Source organism: Clupea harengus, chromosome 1 (assembly GCF_900700415.2).
Source record: "Clupea harengus chromosome 1, Ch_v2.0.2, whole genome shotgun sequence".
Classification (NCBI taxonomy): domain Eukaryota; kingdom Metazoa; phylum Chordata; class Actinopteri; order Clupeiformes; family Clupeidae; genus Clupea; species Clupea harengus.
In genome coordinates, this window is record NC_045152.1 from 31891554 (window position 1) to 31917486 (window position 25933).

At 45.2% G+C, this 25933-nt stretch overlaps 1 protein-coding gene across 1 annotated transcript; it reads right to left on the reverse strand.

Moving 5' to 3' along the window:
- Positions 1–14070: 14070 nt before the first annotated feature.
- Positions 14071–17875, reverse strand: wfikkn2a (info WAP, follistatin/kazal, immunoglobulin, kunitz and netrin domain containing 2a). Its single transcript, XM_012839677.2, has 2 exons — positions 16824–17875; positions 14071–16390 (listed from the first exon to the last, which is right to left on the reverse strand). Exons 1-2 carry the CDS (start codon positions 17019–17021, stop codon positions 14870–14872), a joined length of 1719 nt encoding a protein of 572 aa, XP_012695131.2. The 5' UTR covers positions 17022–17875; the 3' UTR covers positions 14071–14869.
- Positions 17876–25933: the final 8058 nt, after the last annotated feature.

The following is a 25933-nucleotide window of genomic DNA, read 5'->3' on the forward strand; positions in this document are numbered from 1 at the left end:
GTATAGGATACGCACATTTAACCAGCATTTTAGCCGTTTAGAAGCACTGGCATGAAATCGACAGCATCACATATGGAAGTGGCCATGCGGACAATGTGTCCAGAACACATAGGTGTTAGCATCAATCCCTAACACGCCTCTCAGGGATTCAGGAAGACAGGTTTACATACTGGTCTGTGCAAGCTAGCAGCTGTTAGCCAAGCCTCCTGCTGCTAGTGCTTTTAGAGCCAGAAGAGCAGAACATTTAATGTCCTTCCTGCTGCGCACACTGCTGGCTGGCAGTGGCTCTCTGTAAAGCTTAACATTTTCACAGGAAAGTTATTAACAATATTCATCCTCACCACTGACAAAAAAAACACACTTAACTGCTTCCCATCTACCCTCCCCTACACCTCCACTGTCACCTCCGCACCCCAGTCTGTACTCCAAGTTGGTGTGTAACCTATTCATAACAATTATTTTGTTGTTTTTTTGTCTAATTTTTTATTGGACAAAACTCAAGACCTACAGAGCAGAGGACTGTTTTGAGTTTTCGGACGAAAGCGAGCAGTCTAACATGCACGGCCCTCTTTGTAAAGTTGTCAAACAAGATGTCTTGCCAGAGAGTCTCAGCCTTGATTGGGAGAATTTTTCTGGCCTGATGGGGCCTGTTGTCGCTCCCATAATAAGGTGATTTGCATGTGCAACAGTGGCGCTTGCCATCCCCGCATATGGCATCACCGATCACGTGTGCCTTTGATTCCGTCGGAGGGAACAGCTTGGGTTTATTTTCATTTCCTCTCACTGCTATCTTGAAACAGAGGGGCGCGGAGAAAAAAAAGAGACAGAGAGATGGAAAGAGCTATGTGGAAGGAGAACCAAACACACAAAGAAATACGGGGAGATCTTGGAGAAAGCAAGGGACACAAAGTAAATGAAGAAAAGTAGTAGAGAGAGGGATGGAGAGAGAAAGGGATTAAAGAAAGAATAAGAGATGGAGATGGAGAGAAAGAGACAGCTGAGTGAGTGAGATGACGGGGAGCATGACACTGGCTCTGTGGCGTATAACTCAGCTGAGGTAGGGAAGCAGATGGTTGATGTAGTGTGTGCCAGCTCGCAGCGCAACTCCCAGCAACGATTATCCCCTTCAATCTCAGGGCAGGATATTGCCCGGAGATCCAAGCAAGTTTGCCAAAAACCACCGTTTCCGCTCTCCTGCTCGCTTCTCCCACCAAAACTCCTTTGTGTGTGTGCAGAACAAGTGTGTGTGTTTGTGTATGATGATGCCCTTTAAGCTGGTGTTAAATGATAAACACACTGACCCTCCCTGTTCTGTTGACTGGATCGGGGCAGACACATAACCCCCCCTAGTGGCTGCTGGGTTAAACCCTAGAGACAGAGAGAAAGAGAAAGAGATAGGGAGTGGTGGAGAGACAGAGAGACAGAGGGAGTGGTAGAGAGAAAGAGAGATAGAGGGAGAGAGACAGAGAGAAAGAGAAAGAGCGAAAGAGGGAGTGGTAGAGAGAAAGAGAGATATAGAGAGGGAGAGAGACAGACAGAAAGAGAGAGGGAGAAAGTGAGCGAGAGAGGGGGAGAGATCTGATCCAATTACCATCCTGACGTCACGGTATCCGAGCAGGGCTTCTGTCGTCAGGGCCATTGGGGGTTGCAAAGCTGTTGATCCCGAAGAGTAGGTGAAGTGCCATATCTCTTTCTCTCTCTCTCTCTCTTACACACGCACACACATACACACACACGCACACACACGCACACACACGCACACACACACACACACACACACACACACTGGTAGCTGGTCACAACACATTCTATATTGTCTTATGCGACTTAAAAAAAGACATTAAAATGTACGATTCTGTGCAATACAGCACTGCTTTGAGCTCTTTGACGTGTACCAGCAGACAGGTTTCCACTGCGAGCAGACAGCCTGTCTTTATGTCAACCCTGTAGGCGCTCCATGTCAAAGGCGGACACCTCGGCACACCATTACGAGGGCAGGCCAACACAGTACAAAAGGTGCCAGGCTAAATCTGGAACAGCTAGTGGAGTATTATGTAGAGGTGCACCGTGTCTTTGCAGTGTTTCTCTCGCAGGTCCAATCAGATGACTTTCACACAACGCTCGCTGGCGCTTTTTTTAGTTGCACCTGTTGCGCCTGGGTGCCTTACCTGTGTGAACACAGTCAGTGTGACATTAGGATGGGTGAGCCCAGCACACAGCACCTGATTGGCATAACTGACCATCGGTAAAAGAAGACTGCAGTGTTGTAGCCTATTTAAGGTTAAGGTTAAGGTATTTTTGTACACAGATGCTTTTGTCCGTTGCAACTTACAAAACAGTAAAAATACCAATGAGAAAATTAATTCATAAAACAATATTAGGTACAATCAATTATTGCTATAATAATAGTAATAATAATAATATCAAATACCAAAACTATGAGTACATTTATAAAATATGCCTCAAACAAATGAACTTGGACAAATGCTGTTTGAAAATGTGAGAATGTACCAAAGTTGCCTTGACTGTGATCTCTTGCTGCTGAGAGAAGACAAAGACAGACTCTCATCGGAGGAGCTAAGTGGTCGAGAGGGGGAATAAAGCTGAAGCATAGTATTTAAATACTGTGGGCGTCCTAAAGTGGCTGCCCTAAAGGCGAGAGTGAGAGATTTAAATGTAATTCAAGCAGCTAGGGATCCAGTGACGGGTGACTAGCACCGAGAAGAAGTACAAATGAGTATCGTCCACATAACAGTGAGAGAAGAACATATGGGAATGGATGATCTCACCTAAGGAAGTCGTGTAAATAGAAAATAAGAGGGTCCAAGTACTGATCCCTGAAGTACACCAGTGGAGAGTTGGTGAGATTTTGACACTTGTCCCTGCCAAGACACACTGAATGAACGTCCACTGAGGTACGATTCAAACCAACTCTGTGCTTTCCCTGAAATTCTCGGATCGCACAGCATAGACAGGAGGATGTCATGGTTCACTGTCAAAGGCTGCTGACAAGTCTAGTAAAATAAGAAATGATGATTGAGCCAAGGCTTTTGCTAGTGAATGCTTCAGTCCCAGATAAAAGAGCAGTTTCAGCAGAATGACCACTCTTAAACCAGACTGCTTAGGATCTAGTAAATTATTCTGCGACAGGAAATAAGAAACTTTCTTGAAGACAACCTTTTCAAGAATCTTTGACAAAAAGGGAAGAAGGGAGACAGGATTCTTCACATCAGATGGGTTGAGTGAAACTTTCTTAAGCGAAGGAGCAACCCGAGCCTGTTTGAATAATTTATCTGCAATGAACAGAGGCAAGACCAGAGAGGGCCTACAGGAAAATGCATGGTCAGATTTGTCTTATTGGCTGACAGGTGGCTGTCAATTTTTCATTGATTTGGTTATATCAAGCACCAGTGCACAGGTCAAATGGACAGCCAGTCAGTGTGCGTCAGGTCAAATGGATATACGTCAATGTACTTGTAAAGGGGGAAACAGGGCTGAAGCACATACATCTTCTAATGCTGATGAGTTCCAAGTTACATGAACATGATATGAGCAGAGCATACATGCAGCTATTCTAAATCTGCATTGCACAGTACAGCTGAAACGTTAGCTAACGTTAGCGTCGTGCCTCCCCTTGGCTAGGGACACCAAACTACCCTAGTCTTGTGTTAGCTCGCCTTGGCTAGGGACACCAAACTACCCTAGTCTTGTGTTAGCTCGCCTTGGCTAGGGACACCAAACTACCCTGGTCTTGTGTTAGCTCCCCTTGGCTAGGGACACCAAACTACCCTAGTCTTGTGTTAGCTCCCCTTGGATAGGGAGTAGGGACACCAAACTACCCTAGTCTTGTGTTAGCTCGCCTTGGCTAGGGACACCACCTACCCTAGTCTTTTTTTTCCCGCCAATTTCTTTTTTAGATTTGATCCATCTGGTAGTCTTACAAACAGTCATAGTGGCTGAGGCAGGTTTTATGACCAATCCAGCTTTTTCTGATCATGTCATACTTTGATAGCTACCGCTGCCTTCATAAAAACAAATCTTTAGACAACAGACTGGCACAATATCCATGGAAAAAGTAGACTTGGTGAGTCATGCCTCTCTTTTCCTCATTTGCTATAAAGGTCTAAATTGTAATTTCTTTGATCATTTATTTTGTGGTTTATTCACATACGCTTGCTACTGGCAACCCAACTAGGAAATCTAATCTAAATGATTTAGATGTGTCACACACACATTACTGTAGGTCAGTGTCAAGTGTCAGTAATAGTGAGGTGTGAGTCATGAGCGTATCGATATCTAACAGTTACAAGGACCGCAGATTCCTTCAACCGGCCAGAATCAGAATCAAATGTTTTGTACTTTTTAAATGCATTAAAACTCATATGACAACCGTTTACAATCAACAAAAAAAAAAAATGCATGGACACTATTTGGAAGTAGTCTGTTGTTGTTCTGTTTCTGCAATCCTATACCTACAGCCACTCTGTCTGGTTTATATGTTGGTAATGACATGGCCCTCTGCAGCTTCTAAATTTACACGTACGTTTGTTGTTTTCGAGTCGGGAAGCCCCCCCCCCCCCCCACACCACCTCCCTGTACCCCCCCCCCCCCCACCACCACCACCTCCCATCACTAGTCTGTCCCAAACATGGCCAGGGTAGTATCACCCTCCACTGTGGTGCTAAGTATAGCCTAAGTATAGTCTTCCCAGGCTGGGCTCCCCACGTCAGCGGCCAGGCAGTGGACACACTGTTCTGTGTGCAGCTGACACACACGCACACACACAGGACACCCCAGCACACACATGCACTGTCACCCCTGGCACCGACCCAAAGATACCCATATGCCTGCAGCCCCACACATACTTTGGCACTTAGTGCACCCTAGGCACAGAAAGACACTCACTGACACACGGTGAGGAGAAGCAGTTTAACTTCCGTGTACAGTCAAAACACAGATCCCCGTCTGACAGGAGACATAAGCGTCCAGATGCTGTCACACACACACACACACACACACACACACACACGCACACACACACACACACACACACACACACACACACACACACACACAGAGCTAATTCACACTCTCACACCATTAAGTCTACGAACACACACAGAAACACCCACATGGATGACAACTCGAGTGAAAACATCATGAATATTTCTAAGGCGGTCCGTTCCTTCACCTTCCTGAAGGTGTAATTGCTCAGCTCAGAGACTAATGCATGTTGCATAGGAGCCCTGTGCCAACGCTCTGCCTGCCATGAATGAAGATGTCTCCTCAGGCTCGCCTGGGCTCACAGTAGAAGACATGGAGTGGGGGGGGGAGATGGGGGGGTGGAGAGAAGAGAGGTGAACAACGTGCACGTTACAGGCTCGGGCATCTGAGGTTTGATTGAGGAGCCGCCTCGTTTCTCACTGTGCTAATTATGGCTTCACTGGCAGGCAACAATGACGGAGAGGCAGTCACACGCCGCACGAGCAGCGCACACGAACATGAAGACCAATTTAAATGTAAATGTCCCTCCATTCTCTGCCGTGGTGCTCTGGCAACATCAATGTTCGGCTCCTGCCCCACTACATGATTTGTATCATTAATATTATCCTTCTAATGAGCAGAGATGCAATCAAAAGGAACGGGCCCTGTGTGGATAATCCTCTCGCTCCCTCTCTCCCGGTCACTCTCAAACGATTGAAAATCTCAATAAAAACCTCTTTCTTTCTGTGTCTATCATGAGATTAGAACAATTTAGCAGCCTACAATTTATCCCCTCTTGACTGTTTGTCTACATGCAAGGCAGGGTGCTGGAACTGCGTGGCCATAAACCCTCATTGTGTTTTTTTTCCCCCTTCTACTCCCATTTGCAATCTGTCCATGTCGATTTTCCCACTGACATGAGATGCAAGTATTTCAGCATTTGATGGAGAAGAGCTGCAATCCTAATTCCGGTCCAGGCAATGTCGCCATCCCAGTTTTTAATATCCTTGGATCCCATTCTGTTGATCCATGTCTCACGACATACGGTGCATGCACTATAAGAGGGCTTCTGGACCGAAGCTCATTACATAAGACACATACAGTACAAACCGTAAACAAGATGCACTGTCTGTCAACAAGAGAGAGAGAGAGAGAGAGAGAGAGAAAGAGAGAGAGAATATGACACTGTGTCTTCTTCTTGGAGAAATAAGTCATTTTAATCTTGGCCCTCTTTAAATGAGAGAGAGCCTTCTAAGCCCCACACAGCCCATAAAAACGTAGTTCTTCACCTCAGGCATGGGAGTCATTGGACTGCATTAGATAAATGGGATTTGCAGCATTCTTTTGACCACGTCCAAAATAGATGGCAAAAGATGAAAGTTGGAGTAAATTGATTGGGGTGGAGTGGTGTAGGTGTGTGTGGGTGTATGGACAGAATTCCTCCATCTGTAATTTTCTTTTCATGGAGTCAGGTACATGGCCTCTAACAAGTCGTGCACCAACCAGTCATGCACAGAGAGGGTAAGGACAGCCCTGCACAGGGGAAAGTCATTTGCCCAGGACAGAGCTGAGGGGAGAGAGAGCGAGAGAGAGAGAGAGAGAGAGAGAGAGAGAGAGAGAGAGAGAGATGAAAACAGAAAAAAAGTCTTGAGTCAACAGCAGCATGACCGTTCTGTGCAATTTACAGTCTCATTATGGGAGGCTGACCTTTCTACCAAATCATTTTTCAAACCAACATCCACCCCCTACCCCCTCCCTACCCCCCCCCCCCCCCACACACACACACACACACAACCCGATCCACCCCTTCTCCAATCCCTCTGTCTCTCCTCCAATCAGGCTGAATGTGTAGTCCTCACACACATCTAATATGACACACACACACACACATATATCATACAGCCCTTCTTTTCACACTCCCCTCCCAACCACCATACACACACACACACACACACACTTACAGGCACCCCCACCTCCACCACCATCAACCCCCCTGTCCTTCTCGGTGTCTCTTAAATCTTGACCTGGGATGCATTACTGGAATTGCCTTATGTAAGATCTGTGCAAAAGGAGATAAACCAGTGTGTGTGTGTGTGTGTGTGTGTGTGTGTGTGTGTGTGTGTGTGTGTGTGGTTGCAACGGGTGGCCGCTCTAACAGGAAATGTCCCTCACTGAGGCACTGCCCAAATTCCATCTAAATGCAAAAATAGCTATTAATCACCTCACACCCTCCGCTAGCCACATGTCTGTCTATCTCTATGCCTGTGTGTGCACGTGTGTGTGTGTGTAAATGTGTGTGTGTGCACGTGTGTGTGTGTGTGTGTGTGTGCGTGTGCGTGCGTGTGCGTGTGCGTGTGCGTGTGCGTGTGTGCGTGTGTGTGTGTGTGTATGTGTGTGTTTGTATGCAAAGCTGTAGGCTGCATTATGTGCTGTAATGTTTGTGTTGTCAGCTTGTCAGCTTTATCTTCAGGGGCTGGATGTTCTGAGCTGGGTGGGGTGAGAGCAGATATTTGGAAGTGATCCCTGATATACAGTCTCCTCTCTCTTTCTCTTTCTCTCTCCTTGTGTATCTGCCACAACTTTCAGCGATGATACACCAGCTATGCCCCCTTCCGGATATGCTACTGACACACAGACATCAAACGAGAGCTGTGGAATATGGGTGTTTGTTCGCTAATCACGGTAGTGATGCAATCTCATGTGAAAGTTTTCACCAACTGACAAACGAACCGGCGGGCCGACAGGCTCACTCTCGGCAGCACATGTGTGCTCAGCAGATATGTGTGAGTGGCAGCGCCAACGGCAGTGGTGAGGGTGATTCATCGTCAGTGCAGCACTGTCAGTGTGATTTTAAAACGCCATCTGGCTGACTGATCGTGACGGTGTTCCTAGTGAGGGGGGGGGGGGGGGGGGGGGGGGGGCCGAGTGGAGAGCCGTTGCCTTTTGCTACTGCAGAAAATAGCGGTGAAAATGTTCCCTAGACGTGCGGCTTCACAAGAAGCAACTGGGCTCCAAACTCCAAAAGACCAAAACACAGGCCCAAGGCAAATTGAAAGCCTAAACTGCCTATGTGTAGGACCATTACAATATGCCTCTTTATGTGAAATCCGCTGTCACATAATGGCACTGACAAATTATTGATCGCGCGTATTAGAAAGGAACTCATGGAAAAGGGTCAATGCAATGTCACGTGAAGTAATGGCATGTGAATGCTTTCTGAAGGCAGACTGAATGGACACGCGAGTGTTAGTGAGCAGGATGACTTATTTCATTGATTATTCAGATGACTTTCCCCCACACTTTAACAGGGCAACTTTAGCGCACTATACCCCACCCTCTATGGCATCATGTGAGTCAGTAATGGTACTCATCGGACATTCTGGTACGTGAAAAGGGCTCTTGGCCGGGAAGGTCATCATGACTTCACAGAGAAGAGTTGACAGCCCATCTGTCCAGTCTTTCTCATGCACAGCATCTCATGCAACAGAAAGAGAGAGAGAGAGAGAGAGAGAGAGAGAGAGAGAGAGAGAGAGAGAGAAGGAGGGGGGGTAAACAAACACGAGGGAGGTGCCTGCTTGTGTGATGAGTGTAAAATAGAAGGACAGCAGGAGAGAGAGTGTAGTGTTAGTGGTATAGAGGTGATGGAGAATGATGATGAAGAGAGAGAGAAGGGCCAAGTGGCAAGATGAGAAAGTGGGAAAATAATAATGGGTAGCCTAATAGCCAAGTGAGAGCGAGCATTCACACAGGCTTGCACACATGCAAAGCCCACTCTGCTGATGGGCCTATTTCCATGACCCAGCCAAGGGAAGGGGGAAAACATGCTCTCTGACTCGAGGCGTCTGTCCCGTGTGGACCAAGCCTTAACGGCAGGTCACGGCTCTCCTACCCGGGCAAGGTCTTGCGTAGAGAACGAGTTGCGCAACAGAGAAACCGCCTCAGTCAAAACTGTTCTCTGTCTCTCTCTCTCTCCATATATAACTTTACTCAGGACATATTCCTCTGCCATTTGATGAATCGGCTTCGACATTCAAAAATAAATAAGTATATCCAATTCATATGGACAGGTTTTGACTAATGCTGGCTTACTGGCTGTTTGTCTGCGTAACAACTGCGTCTGACTGCTCAAAGCAATGCCCACTCATAGAGGCTGTCCTCTTGAAAGTTGCCACAGCAACCGCAAGTGCAGCAGGGATCCTCGCTCTCAGCAGTCATAACAACAGAGCATAAAGCGCCCATGCTGTCCGCCCGCACGTCTCTTGTGCAATCAAGCACTGCTGGACAAAGATGCATTGTTTCATGTTATCTTAAGGTGTACAGCATGTTACTGCATGTTGTGAGGCTTTGTGCATCAGACCACCTCTATATGACACAAGTGATTTAAATGCAGCCATCCATATCGTTGCCTGTTAAGTCATCGCTACTGGAAATTGCCATTCTCCATCTTTAAACTAATGAGCTCGGGTGAAAACTGCTGTAACAAAATTTGGGTTCAACATGGTGTCCACAGGTGCCATCTTCGATAAGCAAACTCACCCACCTTATAAGCAGCAGATCGACAAGCTGCCAGAGGTAGACAGTAGTCCACTGGCCGTTGTCACATGGTACCACAGTGCAACACAAACACCGACATGAGCGAGGGGTAAATTACCGGGAGCCTAGATAAATCATCACATAGGCAAACTATTGCATGATATACTGCTGCCACCTGGTGGAGAAAGACTGTTCTCACATCTCAGTCAACATCTTCCTTACCACTTGCAACACGGGACCTGTGACACTATCCACTAGAATGAAATAAATGTTATGTATGACGAATCACAGTCATACTTGGTATGACCTGACAGTGTACAAAGGCTCTGTCGTGAAACAAAGCATACAAGTTCAATAATTCTCTAAATATTCACTTATACCATGAAGGTATAAAGGTGGAAGAGTAATAATTGATGCTAGATTTCAAGAGGGTCATTCTCTTTTTTTGCACCTAACCTCATGCATTTATGACTTAGCATCAATTAAACATACTTTAAAGGTGAGGTCAGTCATTCTGGTGAAAGGTCGTTGATATTTGTGCACAACAGCCAACCCAATGACACCCCTCCTTCCATGATCCTAAAGCAATGTGTTGTGGCTGGAACAGTGTATGGCTCGTTCCGAGCCACTTTGTTGTGCCCTATTTACAGAGCCAGGACTCCAGTACGAACACTGGTGTTTTTTTTGAGCTCACACACAGAATGGACAGATGGAGGAGCAGTTCACCAAATTTGACAAAAAATGTTTTGAGTTAGAATTAGCAATCGCACCTTTGAACAGAGGAGAACTGTTTCTCCTCATGTGCCCATACACTGCTGAGCATGGAGACAGGAAACAGGAGCTCAGACACTAGACTCTTGCTAAAGATTGTCACAAGGCTACAAGTCCACCTCCCAATACCATAGACATACACTGTAAACCGTAAAACACAAGTTTTAAGAGAAAACTAACCATTGTCCTTGGGTTGCATCTCCCAAAAGTATTATAATGCTAACATTATGGCTAAAAGAGAGAGAGAGAGTTAAAAAACATGGTCTCTCTCTCATGTCCACCTACCATGGTCATAACACAATAAAGCTTTTGGGAAGCATGCGGTGGAGGTTGCAAACTGCTGCTTGAATGCTGGAGAAGGCGAGTCAGTCAACCACACAGTTTGCAGATTACTTTTCATACACAACATTTACATTTACATTTACATTTAGTCATTTAGCAGACGTACAAAGGAGAGAACAATCAAGCTACGAGCAATAGAGACCTAGTGTAATAATAAATACTATTTTACATAAGAAATAAAAAAAAGTGCAGGAATGTAACTACTGTAAGTGCGAGTTAAGTATTAGTTAGAGGAGATAGCATTAGAGGAAGGATAAGGAGAGGTAGAGAAAGGAAGAGGAAGGAAGAGGAAGTGCAAGTTAGGAAAGGAGGTGCTCTCTGAAGAGTTGGGTCTTCAAGAGCTTCTTCAAGGTAGAGAGGGACGCCCCTGCTCTGGTAGTGCTAGGCAGCTCGTCCCACCAACGTGGAACTACGAATGAGAATAGCCTAGATTGCCATTGCCTAACCCTTGCAAATATGGCAGTTGTCACTGTCAACGTGGACCACCAATTGCATGCCAGTGAAACTGGTCCACTATGGTAGTTGATCCTGGAGAACTCAAAGTGTGATAAAAAGCCTCAAACGTGTCAGTCACTTTTAGTAATAAGTCGACAAAATGAACATTTGATGGCATGGAATGATCCTAGGACATCTATTACATGGTCAAGTGCATACAGCCTTTTGTCCACAAAATAAAAAAGCACAACAGTAATTTTAACAAATCCTCCATTGTGTTTTTCTGTGCACAAAAGAATGTGCTCTCTTCGATATTTTGTGGACACAATGCTCGGTCTAACACGGTTTCATAATGAATGAATGCATTTCGCATGAGGGAATGCACTTAGTATACGAAATAGGAACCGCATAAGGATCTTCCAGCACAAAGTGAACACCAAACACCCCAAAAAGGCACGAGGGATGATTGAAGACAAAACACAGGACTGCTCTGAAGTGGCTACCAGTGAGCCCCAGAATTCCCTGTGAACATCTGCCGAAAGCTCTATGAGCGAGGTCAAATCTGGGAAGTCGGGCAGATTCCATGAGAAATGTGGACCAGATTATCCACATGGAGGAGTTCAGAGTGGCAACAGGATGTTATGCCTAATCTAAAATTTTATTTTATTAAACAATGTTCTGCCAGCTATTAGGTTCTGGATATAAAGTTTGTCTGCCTTTTTTATATTTCATGATTAACATTTTGTTCTGATTAAGATGAAAGATTAAAGGAATATTTTGAGCATGACTGCATGTTGTGAGGGTAAACACAGTCATACTGATGGGCTTACATGGTTAAAAGGGCACAATCAGATGTCAATGTTAATCAGATGGAGAAAGCAAGAATTAGATGATGGCATTTGCATTTGATGCCATGGCATGACAGCCATTACTGTTTTTTTGTTGTTGTTTGGCCTTGTAGTTAACAGACAACAGACTTGTAATACCAACAGCACAGCTGGCAGATAAATGGCTAACTGTATTTGATGCTTGTTAATGGTGTGCAGTGCAAGGTGTTCTTACTTTTCCTTTCCGTAGAAAACTATCTTCCTACAAAACATACCTTAAAATGGTCAAAAGAACCCTACAAATTGTCCCTTTAAAAAGACGCTGTAGTATATATCAGGCTACAAATATGAATGTACTACAGCATGTATTACCCATTCTATACTATACGTTGTAAGACTGTTGTAATCAAAGAAAATTAGATTAGCAGTATGCAAGTGTTGGTTTTAGTACTCACAGGCAAATTACAAAAACTGCATAAAATTAACATACTGATGTAAGGCAAAAAAAATTCCATTGTAGTTACTCTGAACACTGTTTCATTTTAATAGAGTGCAATTATTGGCATGACATGGCTTCTCCTCAAGACTGATTCTGTTGATCTGGCAAGACAATATGATATCATGAAATACTCTCAAAAACCCAGCAACAAAGAACATATGACCGAAAACAATTGAGATATGTAGGGTTAGAAAGAAAAATGACAGTATTGTTAACTCGATCACTGTTTCAGTCGAGCATGTTTCTTTTAAGACTTAAGGCTTCTTCGACAGAAATCTTAAATGTTCTAAACACACTTCAGCAGTAACTCAAGCATTATTATGTTAATGGAGCATGAATCTATGAAGAAAGAACCTTCAAAATCTTCCAACAAAAAAAAAAAAAAAACATCTGAAAGAAAAGAATTTGTCCTCACATAGCAGGACTGGCAGTAGTGTGAGTCTGGTGGAGACAGCCTGCTGAGTTTGCAATGCATGTGGGTGAAACACATTTTTTTCCGATTATGTTGTTTCTTCTCCTAATTAGTATCACGTGTTCATGCGCAGCAGCTCCATCTCCACTTCCACATGTCAATGCTACAGCTTGCACCGTGCTTGCAGCTGGAAGGGTAGCATCACAAAATGATTTGCTCAAGTCCAGCCCTGAAATTAATGTAGTAAAACTGCAACTGTTCTTGCTACTGAGGAGATGTTGTACAAGTAAATTATCAATGTCGGATGAGGATATGTTGGCCTACGTTTTCAGTTTTGTCATCTAAGCACTGTGTTCCACCACCAGTGGTGAATGAGTCGTGATCATTTCTTTTGTGATGGAATACGATGCTATGAGAGAAGGGGGTATGGGGGGCTGGGCGGGGGGGGGGGGGGGCACTTTTGTTGCTGTTGTTGTTTTCAGGGGGCCTGCTGAAGCTCAGCCGAACTTGAGCTGCACAGCCACACTTGACACTTGTCAACAGGTTTTAATGAAACAGGCCCCTTCTCTCTCTCTCCTCTCTCCCCCCTCTGTACTCCTTTCATGAGCGGCTTACGGGGTCATGGGTTGCGCTCTGTGCACAGGCCCCAGGGTCGCAGACGGCTCAGCCCCCCCACCCCCTGGGAAAAAGCCATGTGTCCGCCCCCCTCCATCGCACCCCCCCCCACCCCCCACCAAACACCGTCCGGTGCAACCCACCGCCGAGTCAAAAGTTCAAAGGCTGCCTTTAAAACAGAACTCTATCTGTGCCTCTACATCCCCCATGCCCCCCCCCCCCCCCTTCCCCAAAAGGGTCACTGCGTGGCTGGAGCTTGGCTCAGATGAGGGGCATTGGGGGGGTGCAGGGCTTTGGGGGCCCCCTCGGCTCTCTTCAACATGAAAAGTTTGTACGATGCTGAGGGTGGGAGACCCTCAGATGCAGACACAACACATGGTCTGGCGGGGGGGGGGCGGGCGGGTGGAGAATAGGGGGGGGGGGGGGCTTGAATGCTGCCTTCCCCCCTACCACTGCAGAGCTGAACAAGAATGTGACCCGCACCAGAATTAATGTGCAGGTTGGCCGACAATGCCTGCAGTCAGGGAATGCTCTTAAGTATCCTGATGCCAGAGACACAAGAAAAAAATACGCTGTTACAACTCGCTCCGAACGGATAGGGCAGAACTCTTATGCAGATTTAGACATCATTAGAATGAGGCAAAATCAAGACGTTTTTCACTTTGAGTTGCTTTAATCTCTTCCACAGGAGGCTGTCTCACTCACATTATGTACATTTTCAACAAGAGATTTTTTTCTGGATTTTGAAAGGTCACTTGAAAAGCAACTACTACATTACAGCTTGATAAGAAAACAAACCAAATAAATATACAGAAAGTGATATATAGTTAAAGAGCAGAGTAGGTATATCTTTTCATAAAATAGAATTACAAGGTGCAAGAACATAAACATTACATGTTCTGTTATCATATAATGATTTGATATATAAAATAACCTTTTTTATGGTTATCAGTTGAGAACTGACTCAGAATATAAGTTAAATGTTTACTGCATGTTGCTATTCTGAATGCCCCTCCACTGAAAGTCACCATGCTATGGATTATTTTTCAATTATTGCCCAGCAGGCATACATGTACTTTTGACAAGAAGAAAAAATTCAGTTTAAAACACAACATTGAGAAAAATTTTAGTTGCACTAAAATATTCATACCTATGCCTTTTACAGGATAAGTGCTTGAAAGAAAAGTTAAGTTTCTGCACAAAGCTAGGTTCATAAAGGATATATAAGATGAAACAATCAGTTATACATCAGTTAGATACATGATATATATATGATTTTGACTACTTTGATAAAAACATATTTCAAATCCCATTTGTGAAATGTTGATATTAAATTCATCATTACATCTCCTGGGAGGGCTTGATCCATCATGGACTCAAGAAGGCAATGAGACCCGGTGCCAGTCAGAGAAGTTCACAGGGCATGTGGATGCACAAGGTCACCCTCCTCACCTAAGTGCCACTAAAATCCTTCAGAAAGTCACAGGTCTTCTTGCTGACGACCTCGCGGAGCTTGCGCACCCGCCGGGTGGAGGAGGCGCCCACGAAGCTGTCGGGTTGCAGCACGGCCATGCCATTGTGCACATCGCCCATGATGATGAGCTGGCCGTCGGTGCTGGTGATGTTGGGGCACGGGCAGTTCCAGTCCACATTGAGCAGCGTCACCTCCAGTGGCTCCTTGCCGAAGAACTTGAGGCCCATTTTCTCATCCTTGAGGATCTCCTCCACGGTGACGAGCGTGTGACCCGAGTCCTGGTCCTCCGTCAGCTCCGTCACGCGCCCCAGGACGACAAAGTCTGCCCGGCAGAAGCTGGTGACCATCTTCTGCCGTGGCTTGCATGCCTTGCAGTTGCTGCCCTTGGGGAGGGGGCAGGCGTCCTCGCAGGCCTCCCGGCTGTCAAAGTTGTTCTCGTTGCCTCCGCAGCCACCGTAGACGAAGGACTGGCACTGCTTGAGGTCCTGGTTGTAAGCCCAACGCGGCTCGTACGTCTTGCAGGGCCCCTGCACAGGGGGCAGGGAGCAGGGGGCGGCTAGCTCGGCCCCGCAGGAGAGCATGCAGGACTGGTAGCTGTCGAAGTGGTTGCGGTTCTTGTTGCATTGGCTGTAGGTGAAGGCGAAGCAGTTGTTCCTCTTGGCCTCGTAGTACCAGCTCATCCTCTCTTCGCCGCAGTCGCCTGTGTCGGGCGGCTTCAGACACTCCTCAGCGGGGAGTCGAGTGCTACTGTTGCCCTTCTGTTGCCCCTCCTCCGCCACAACCTGCTCACGCTTCACCACAGACAGGGGGAAGTGGGCCTTCAGCGAGCCACCTATATTCCTGGACGTGCAGGTGTAGATACCGGCATCTTGGAGCTGGGCGTTATAGATGACCAGCTGGCCGATGTTGGTGACCACCACGTTGTCGCGCACGTGGTTGGGCCGCATCACCAGGTTATCGCGGCCGGCCAGCTGCTTCTCCCAGGTGATCTCGGGCTTGGGGCGGCCCACCACCTCGCACAAAAAGCTGGCAGTCTCCCCCACGAACACCGTCTGGTGGAGGGGCTTGTTGGTAATCATGGGTAGCTGGATATCCATTGGGGTGGTCTCCAGCTGGGCGGTGGTGGGGTTCAGGGTGGTCTCCTCGGGCAGAGGGCTGGTGTTGGACCAGGGCAGCTGGTAGCGGCAGGACATCTCTGTGATAGTTATCCCCTTGGAGCAGGCCTCTGCGTCCAGGTAGCACTTGTTGTAGTAGGTCATGCCGTCGGAGGCACAGGTGAAGTGGGGCTCCCTCTCGCAGCGGTCGCGGCACTTGCACACGGGCTGGCCGTCCCAGATGTCGCACTCAGAACCCTGCTGGCTACACATGAACTTCTCACAGGTGGCCTCCTTCGGCATCCCCATTGGCCCCTTCTTGCCTTTGATGTCGAAGTAACGAGATGCAACGCAACTCTTGTTTCCGCAAACATTGGCACAGCATTTCTCAAATGTTTCGCAGTCCTTTGTTGGGGAGAGATAGACACACAGAAAAAAGGCATAAACAGACAAAACAAATGAGCAAGTTGTCGAAAAGTTGACAGCAGAAGAATGTTTTTGTTAAAAAAAGATAAATATAACCAAATGCAAAACATTGTATTATGGATGAAGGAGATTTCACTTATTTCGTTTGAATAACAAGGCGCCACTTAATGCTCAATTCTTATTTAAATAGAAACGAGCAGCCTTCATGGCGAGAGAGTCTCATGGCTTTTAGAATTATTTTGCATCAATTCCTCAATTTGCATCTCATTACCCCATGCTCATGCTAATCATTTGTCGTTATTCTTCAATAAGGGCGCGTCATAAATCAAACCGTTTCGTTCAGTGGTAGAAATGCCCCCAGAAATTCAACTTTATGGAAAAGTGACACGGGCGCACGAAGTCGAAGTCTCACCCGATCGGATTCACACTCCCGCTCGCAGGTACTCATGGCATCCACCCACAGGTTCGGGTTCATTTCATTGGGACACATTCCCGCGTGAGAGTAAACGAGCTTGGGCAAAGCCATCGCCCTGACGCGAAAGTCTAGCCGCAGGAAGCAGAGGTGTCCGACAAGAAACCAAATCCATCGCGGATACAGCATCCACCACATATCCAGTGCAAAGTGTCGAAGCGCGGTGAAGAAAATTAGAATGGGCAAAATACAAGAAGTTCCCCCGAGTTTCGTTGGTCCTGTGAGCTATTACAGCAACAGGTGGCGCGTAAAACTAGGTCTACAATCAGCGGGAGGACGTCTGGCCAGTCTGAAGTGTTGACGGAGTGAGGACTTCGATGCACTGCACCACTTTTAATAGTGCAATGAGATTAGGTAGCGGTATTACAACCCTATTACTTAGGATCTAATATCACTGACTTATGCTGGTTGTTCTCCCTCAAGACTATAGTGACTATTGTGCCAGGCATAGTGATTAACACAAAGACCATTTTGAAAATATGATGAATTCTAACCCGACAGGCTACCTGAAGAAGCACTGAAACACCTTTTAACCCTTTCGCTGCGAAAAAGAAAATGCGAAATTAACGTAAAAAATAATCACATGGAGAAAAAATGAAAAATAAGCTCTTGTTGCTCTTGACATTGTTGTTTCGGTTCAAATGGTTGTGCAGTTCAATTTGTATTCCTTTTTTCTTAAAAAGTCCTGTTCCCCCCGAAATATTATGGCCAAGGCACTGCTTGTTGTAGAAAAAGGTCTTATCTGGAGCCTAGATGTTTTGATGGATGCCTAAACTTTCCATAATCCGACAGAGTTACACGAGTGTCATGCCGCTCTGAACATGCCTGTGCGTTATCCTGTCCTGCGCTGGAATATAGGACAGCACAAATGTGTTTTGAATACCACTAGGGGACGCTGTTGGCGAATAAGACATTTATTTAGTCGTAGTCGTAGTAATGCACATGGCGTGTAACGGACAGGATTCTAACACTAAGTGAGAGTTGGATATAAATGGAGAAGAAGATATAATAAAGCATTAAAACACGTTATTGCAAGGGGCTTTCATTATGCATTGTTTCCTCAATCTAGCAAAACCCTCCTGCAGTTTGAAATTGAAAATATATATCCCAATGATGAAACAACATTTCCAGGAAACTGAACAATAGCGGAATAACAATAGTTTCAGTTTCCTTTTATTGGATATGAAAATCCCATGACAGTAGCCAAATGGAGCTGTTCTACACGCCCATTTCAAGAAGTTAATCAAAAAACCTGCAGCGATCGCCAGTCTTGCATCAGTCCAGAGGAAGAATGCCATAAACAGTGTGGGAAAGTGTGTGCTGAGCTATTGTAGTGCATGTCCATGTCTGCAGTCCACAAACTGCCTTCCTTCCCAAGCACAGCTCCTGCTGGGCAGCTGAGGCCCAACACTCCCCAAAACTCACCTCACTCAGATGCATGCTCACACACACACACACACACACACACACACACACACACACACACACACTGCTCAGACTGGACAGAGAAAAGGTCAACAACAAGTGTAAGTTTTACCAACTTGGAAGCAGCATCACCAGCTTCATCTCCATGACCCCAAGACAGTGTGTGTGTGTTTTGTGTGTGTGAGAGAGAGAGGAAGAGAAAGAGAGTGTTTTCATTTTGTGATTGGTGCATTTAACATCAATACCGCCGCCACCACCACTACCAGTCCATCCAGCCCTCTCTGCCCTCACCCCTGCAGAGGCAGCAGAGACCTCACATTCCCAGCGCTACACGGCTGTGATGGCCTGAATGCATGTCAGACACAGAATAACAGCTCTACGGCCCGACCCCCTGCCTGCTTGACTGACACTTAGCTGGCTCTGGCCATATGTATTGTCTGCAAAAAGACCTGGACTATGACCCTCTCTGACCACATGAAGCTTAAGAAGACAAATAGAATAGAATAAGACACTGTCAAAAGCAAGCATGTATTTATTACAGTGCATTGTAGCAATGTTTCCTCACGCAGCTGTGCTGTCCATCATGGCAACATGATAACAGACAAACCTGCAACCGTGTTAGTTCATGTAAGTGTAGTCTGTCAAGCTTGTCAGCTCACTAAATGCAGTATAAGTGAGGTTGGAGTGGTTCCTCCATTGAGAGAAGGACACATGTCAATGGGAGTTGTAACATAGCGAGAGTAGGCAAATCGGGAAAGGTGCCATGTAATTGGTGTAGCGTAGTTGGCTGAGACAATTGAAAGTTCTACAACCTCCCTATGCTCTGGCAATAGCCGTATGGTGTTTTGTTTAATTTGGTTTCCCTGTGGTAAGTAAGCTTTAGCCACCACATGCAATGATGTGAAAACCATGTATTGTCAAACCACTTTTTAAAGCCAGTGTAAGATCGCCTCACCATTTCTTCATGCAGATGTGTGCTGAGAGCTAAGGCTAGGAGTTATCAGTCATGCAGTCATGTTATGAAATTTGTTTTGGCAGCAGTGGTGGAGGAAGTACTGAAGTTTAGTACTTAAGTAAAAGTACAAGTACCCAGGAAAGTAAAAGTAAAAGTACTACATCAACAATCCTACTTAAGTAAAAGTAAAAAGTACTTACTTTTAAATTTACTTTAAGTATTAAAAGTAAAACTACTCACGCAATGGGTTGTCTCTCAATGTCTAGGCTGTGCCATTTTGATAAAGAAATAGCTACTGGTAATAAATGCCTCTACAGATGTCACTACTAGTAATAATTATAAGCAACAACATTTGTTAATTGGAAAGGTTGGTGTACTTATTGTGCCTACCATCTGTAATACTGTTCACACTATATCTTACAATTCTGCGGATGACAAGTTATCTACCAGGGATTATTTGCAAAGTTAATACCATTAAGCTAGGGTGACCAGACGTCCTCTTTTACCCGGACATGTCCTCTTTTCGAGACCTAAAAAATGCGTCCGGCAGGGATTCCAAAAACGTCCGGGATTTTGCCTCGTCGGATATTTGTGTTTCTGTCTTTCACAAACTAGTTATTACCTCATTACAAGTTTTGGAAAGGGTATCTCCCTTACGTTCCACCTTCTTGCGCGAGCTCTGACTGTAGAGAGAACTGTCATTGGTCGACCGCCTTCCCAGTGTTGCCAGATAGGAAAATTATCCTCCAAATGCGATCATTTTGTGCCTTTGATACTGTGATGAATGTAGCGTCAATTACGTGATGGCTTGCATTTGGTTGGTGACGTGATTGAGGATGTGAGACACCGGGACAGAAATTATAAGAATGGCATGGTGCGTAACCAGTGGCGTATCTATCCCTAGATAGAGCTGGAGCTGTAGCCCCCCCCTCCCCAAAAAAGTTTCCTTAGCCCCCTCAAAAAAATGTTTTTATTTTTTTATTTGTATTTTGATATCGTCAAATTAAAACACCTAACAACCTATTTAGTGAACTTATTTTGTTTAATTTTTAGAGTTAGAAATAAAATAGACTCGAGTAGCACAGGAATCCCGCCTGTTTGAGACTGTGGTGGCAAGTGCACGGCTCTGTTTGGTCGTGAGTGAGTGAGTGAGTGAGCCTCGCGAGCGTGCAGACAGACGGGGTTAACGTCTAGTAAACAGACTTGGAGCGACTGTTCGACCCAAGCTGGTGAAAGCTGCCATAATCAGCTGCTGGATATAAAGGTATAGCACATGAAGTTTTAAATAGTAAAAGAAACGAAACGGTTAAATCACGAGTTAATTATAGATGTCGTGGCTCTCTTTTATCATGCCGGTTCATTGATCCTGTGGGTATGCTACCCTACTATAACTAGCTGGTGAACTCTAGCCTACAACGTTTACCTACTCACTTGAGCTGCAAATTCCTACCATGCTACAGTATAATTAGCACCTATCTCAGCAGATGTCTTCAATATGTTTATTGTTGTGCCATATTTTAAATCTAAATTGGTTAATTTATCTTCCTAAAACCCACTAGAGGACACTATTTAAAAGGATATTTTCAAAAATGTCTTATGGGGAAGCACGCCTCCAGACCCCCCTAGTTTTACTGGGTCACAGGAAAAATAATAGGTTTAATCTAGGGGCTTAGCCCCCCCCAAAAAGTGGGAACCTAGATTCCCCCCTGTGCGTAACCTCGCTGTTACATTACAATACGCCATTTCCAATCTGGCAACACTGAGCACCTTGCCGCCTCCACTAGTTGCATCGTTTACAATAGTACATGACATCTGCATGTAAAAAAGATGTCAAAACTTCGTCCCGGGGAGGGAGTGGGGTCATCTGCATGTGAAAAATATGTCCAAAAACTCCATGGAGGGGGAGGGGGCGGGGTCCGCGATGAAGTGTCCTCTTTTTCACAAACTCAAATCTGGTCACCCTAATTAAGCCAAACCAATAAAGACACCATGTGATATCTTTAAATCTTTTATTTAATTGTAAACGTGTAAAAAAGGGAAACATGGAACATGAAAAACAAATGTAATTGTAAAACTGGACAGGACAAGGCACGCTAGCTTGACATAGCTAACCTACCAGCTTTATCTTACCACTACCTTAAATATATAATGAAGATACAATCATGTTTTTTTATGCTATTGCTGTATGTCAACATGCATTTCGCTAGATAACATTATAATATCATGTCAGTAAACGAATTAAATACATACATCAATATTCAAAAGTCAGGGACATTAACTTAGCATAGCAATCACTCTGCTTACTATATGCTACTTTAAATTTGAGGGCGAATTATTGAAGGCTAGCAACTCCTTTTTTTGAAGGAGACAGGAAACGCATTGAAACCTCCAGGAGTCATTCTTGGGGCCTTTGAACTCGAACATATCTTTTAAATAGGGCCAAGGGTGGCTCATATCAGAGGGCTCAGTTCAGGCCGACTCTGGATCCATGTTGAATAGGCAGTAGTCAGGCTGTCTGTTGAATGTTCAGGTATAATAGGCAAAGCTACCGCTAGTGCTGCTGCCAAACGCGCACTCTGATATCATTGGAGTTGATAGAGCCACCTGATTGGATTAAACTTCAACATTTTGGCGAAACTGTGTTCATAAAATGTAACGAGTAAAAACACATATGGTAGAAATGTAGCGGAGTAAAAGTATAGATGAAAGCAAAAAAATGTAATGGAGTAAAAGTAAAAAGTATGCACTATTATTTTTACTTAAGTAAAGTACAGATACGTGAAAATTTACTTAAGTACAGTATATGTACTTTGTCCATATGTTCAGCAGTTGTGATGTGTCCTAAAATCCTTATTGGCAGACCTGTTATATCACACCTTAGGTAGGGAGAACTTCAGTGGGAATCTGAATGTAGCAGCCAAGAGTGGTGTTAAAGTATCAGTCATCAGTAATAACATTTGGGTAGTGCTCCAAGAGGAGGATTCATCACTAGGTTTCCTCTCTGCTGTCTCGTTCTCCATCTATGTCAAAGCAGCAGTACAAATCATTTAATCATTTAATAATAATGTAATAATACATTTTTCCCTTGCGTCACACTGGACAACTCATTTCTTGGCTTTGTCCAGGACCCACATTTATGTTGCGACATTTGCTATGAACTAAGTTTCATCTTTATCCACTAAAGAACACTTGGGACCTTATTGAGTAACTGTTTTCAGGGCTCCTCATGTGCAAGAAGCAATTAGACTCACAGCTAGAAAACAATGACGACTGTGAAACAGGTTTTTCAAATCAGGGTACCACAAGGAAAGGAACAGGCAGTTTAGCTTCAGGCCTTTATCAGCCAATTACAAGCTTTTAAAAAGGTTACTCACAGAGAGGTTTCCAAAATCTGGAAACCCAAAGTTTCAAAGGTCTTAAATCATTTTTTGTATTAATTCTTCTAACCTAAGATGACAAACTAGATAGATAGATGGATACTTTATTAATCCCGAGAGAAATTTAGGAACTACATCATTCACAAGGTAAATTTAGCCCCCCCCCCTTCTTTTTCTATCTCTCTTTCTACTCGGCCAGCTCCAAGCAGAGCCCCCCTGCCCCCCACATGTGCAGAGGTTCTGCTTAAGGTTTCTTCCCGTCCAAGCCATTGTGCTTGCTCTGAGGGGGTTCAGGCCCTGGGCTCTGTAAAGTGTGTGTGTGTGTGTGTTTGTGTGTGCTTGCTCTAAGGGGGTTCAGGCCCTGGGCTCTGTAAAGTGTGTGTGTGTGTGTGTTTGTATGTGCTTGCTCTAAGGGGGTTCAGGCCCTGGGCTCTGTAAAGCACCTTGAGACAGTTTTATTGTTTTGGCGCTATATAAATAAAACTGAATTTAATTATTTTGCACATTTTTGATTAACCGACCCAAATAAGGGATCTGTGCGTAGGAATGGATCCAACCCCACACTGGTTTAATGCTGCCGCCACACTCACTGGATTAGACTGGTGGACTGAGGCTGACGCTGACTACACTCCGGCTGTGGTAAATAGTGCTGGGTGGCGAGCTTACCCCTCCAGGACCATCCTCTGCCTGTCACCCCCACATACTGGGAAATAGTTCACAGGCTTAAGGAGGGTCCTGCTGACGTGAGACGGCACAGGCCTAAGCTGCTCCACCCGCCCCCCCTAATCAATGTCACAAGGTTTGATTCATGCAGCGACCCCAAAATGCTGAGCAAGACCTTGGTGAGCAACGACCTCTGAAGGTCGGTCCGAAATGATGGCACGCAGTGCTGCATGCGATAGCTGAGAGTAGCTTCATATGCCATATCCCAGTTCACGAATAACCCAGTGCATATCATGCATGTGGTCATCATGGTGGCACACTGGTGGGAGACTGTGAGGGAGGCCGGCACTCTCGTCTCCAACATGCCCATGCTTGTGCAGCTGATTGTAGGCAGCAGCGTCAAGTGATTGGAAATGGACATGACCCTGACACTGTTGTTGAGGAACAAAATTAGGCGTCTGAATTGTTGAATTTGACCTGGCAATATGAGAGTTATTCAGGATTGTAGGAGGTTAAAATGTTCCGTGGCATTACGGCAAGAATGTCAGCAAACAGTAATTAAGACTATGGGACAAAGACTAGGGGACTATGAAAACATGTGAGATTCTTACATATGCTCAGGGCATGAAAGGACTGCATTATCTTTAATGCCTGATATAGCCTGGCAATGAAAACCCAGTTTACATGACAAATATGTAAAAGTACCCCCTGTTCATGTTTATCCCCAGAGAAGTGCTCCAGTGGCACGAATGCAGCACTTCCCAATCAGAAACGTGAACCTGTGGTATTTCTACTTAGCGTACAGCCTTCATACCATCCAGTGCCTTTGAGGTTAAGGCCTGAAAGGGCTCAACAAAGTGGATGTAGTTATCCTGATGAAGTGCAGAGGTTAATACACATGAAGGAAACATTGACTGGGGTTATTGCCGCTTATTACACTGTCTGACTTGGGACAAAAGAGAGGGCACAGTTCTGTTAATCTAATCCCTTGACTCCGTCCACAAGGTCAGACATTGTCCAGAAGTGCGGACACATGCACACTTGAGCAATAAGTTAGTCACTGTGTGTACTCGTGTCAGCACTGTGCCGTTATGCAAGAGGTCACACCGCTCCCATGTGAGGACGGACAGCCTGCGCTGGTGACACCTGGGAGACACACGATGGGGAATATATAGTTTTCATGCACTCAACATATTTTGGTTTCCTGTGGGGACGCTAAAAATAACACATGCATGGGTTTCTTGTTAACCTCCAGTAACATTGCCTTTGACACGTCCCTTGCTCCAAGCACATTTGACCACTCATTACATCGCTAGAGTGATTGAGCTGCTCTTGATGAGTTATTTCAGCTAATCAAGTGAGTTCAGTCAGGTATGAGGAACAGTACCAGAGGGAAGATGCGCAACGTAAAAGCGCTCTAGGAGCAAGACCATGTCCCCCGGCTATAGATTATGGGCCCATCATCTCATCTGAGGGCCAGCTGCAATGATTGTGACCACACAACAATCTGTAAAAAAAAAGGCCAACAAACATCGAAAGACTTTCAGTCTGTAACCCCAAAACATATTTACACCAGCAACATGAGGCACATGGGGTCACATGACCACCTGCCCTGTGCAGAGGTCACGGCGTGCTGTGATGTGCTCCGCGCCCACAGCTGGCTCCAGGCTGCAGTGGGTCAGTCCAATACTACGCATCGTCAGTGGCCTTGGCTGCTGGTGTAAGTGTGTTTTGTGTTTACGTGAGTGAGTGAGAGCCCTGTGCCAAATAAAACAGACTAAACATGGGCCAGTCAGGGAGAGGGAGAGCATGTTATGTCTCCTTGCAGCGACTGTTGCTGTACTAGAAACTTGAGATGAGCTGTTGTCGTCGACTTCACAATTCTTCACTTTGATCTCATCCAACTGTTTTGGAACAAACACGTTTACACTCTTTTAACCCATCGGCTTCCTAGCCTAGAGAATAGAGCACCTAATACAGAACGGGACTACACTGTGAGCAGCACAGAATAAGCTAATGAACAAATGATTAAGTTATACTGTAAGTTGTGTACTCCTTTCACAGAAGCTTGTCAAATCCAAATGTGTCAGCAGATATTCTGACAAAGAGTCATCCTCACTGCATTTACCATCTCCATCCAACATTGCTTCTTAAATACACATTTGACTTCTCATAATGGCATAACTGGTATGTAACAAGAGTTTGCAGCCTTAGTTTATAGACTAATTTATCCGGCTTTTGAAATATTCTCTGTCCTATGGGGCAAGCAGATTCTGGAGGGCAGGCCATTTCTGGTACAGCACTAGTTCGAGTTTACACTGATTTGGTTACTCCCTCTTGTGGTACACTGTAGCATAACAGCTCATGCCAACTTTACATTGACATTTCTGTCAAGGATTTGATCGCATGCTGCTAGCTGGCACCTCACCCCAAAAACATCCCCTTAAGACGTGTGAATGAGCACCTATTCATGTGGTCATCTGCATCTTAAGGATACCACCTCCACAATAGAAGAATCTCACTCTGAATGGACAGGTAAACTTATATTTACCCTCTTCAGCATGTCTAAATTTGACACATTAACAGTCTTCTGTAAAATCTCTTCATGGAAAAAAAACCACCAAACCAAA

Coding starts and splice junctions, on each gene's coding strand:
- wfikkn2a (XM_012839677.2), bottom strand. CDS start 17,021: ATGTGGTGGATGCTGTATCCGCGATGGATTTGGTTTCTTGTCGGACAC. Junction 16,391..16,823: donor GGGAGTGTGAATCCGATCGG/GTGAGACTTCGA, acceptor TCCCCAACAAAG/GACTGCGAAACATTTGAGAA.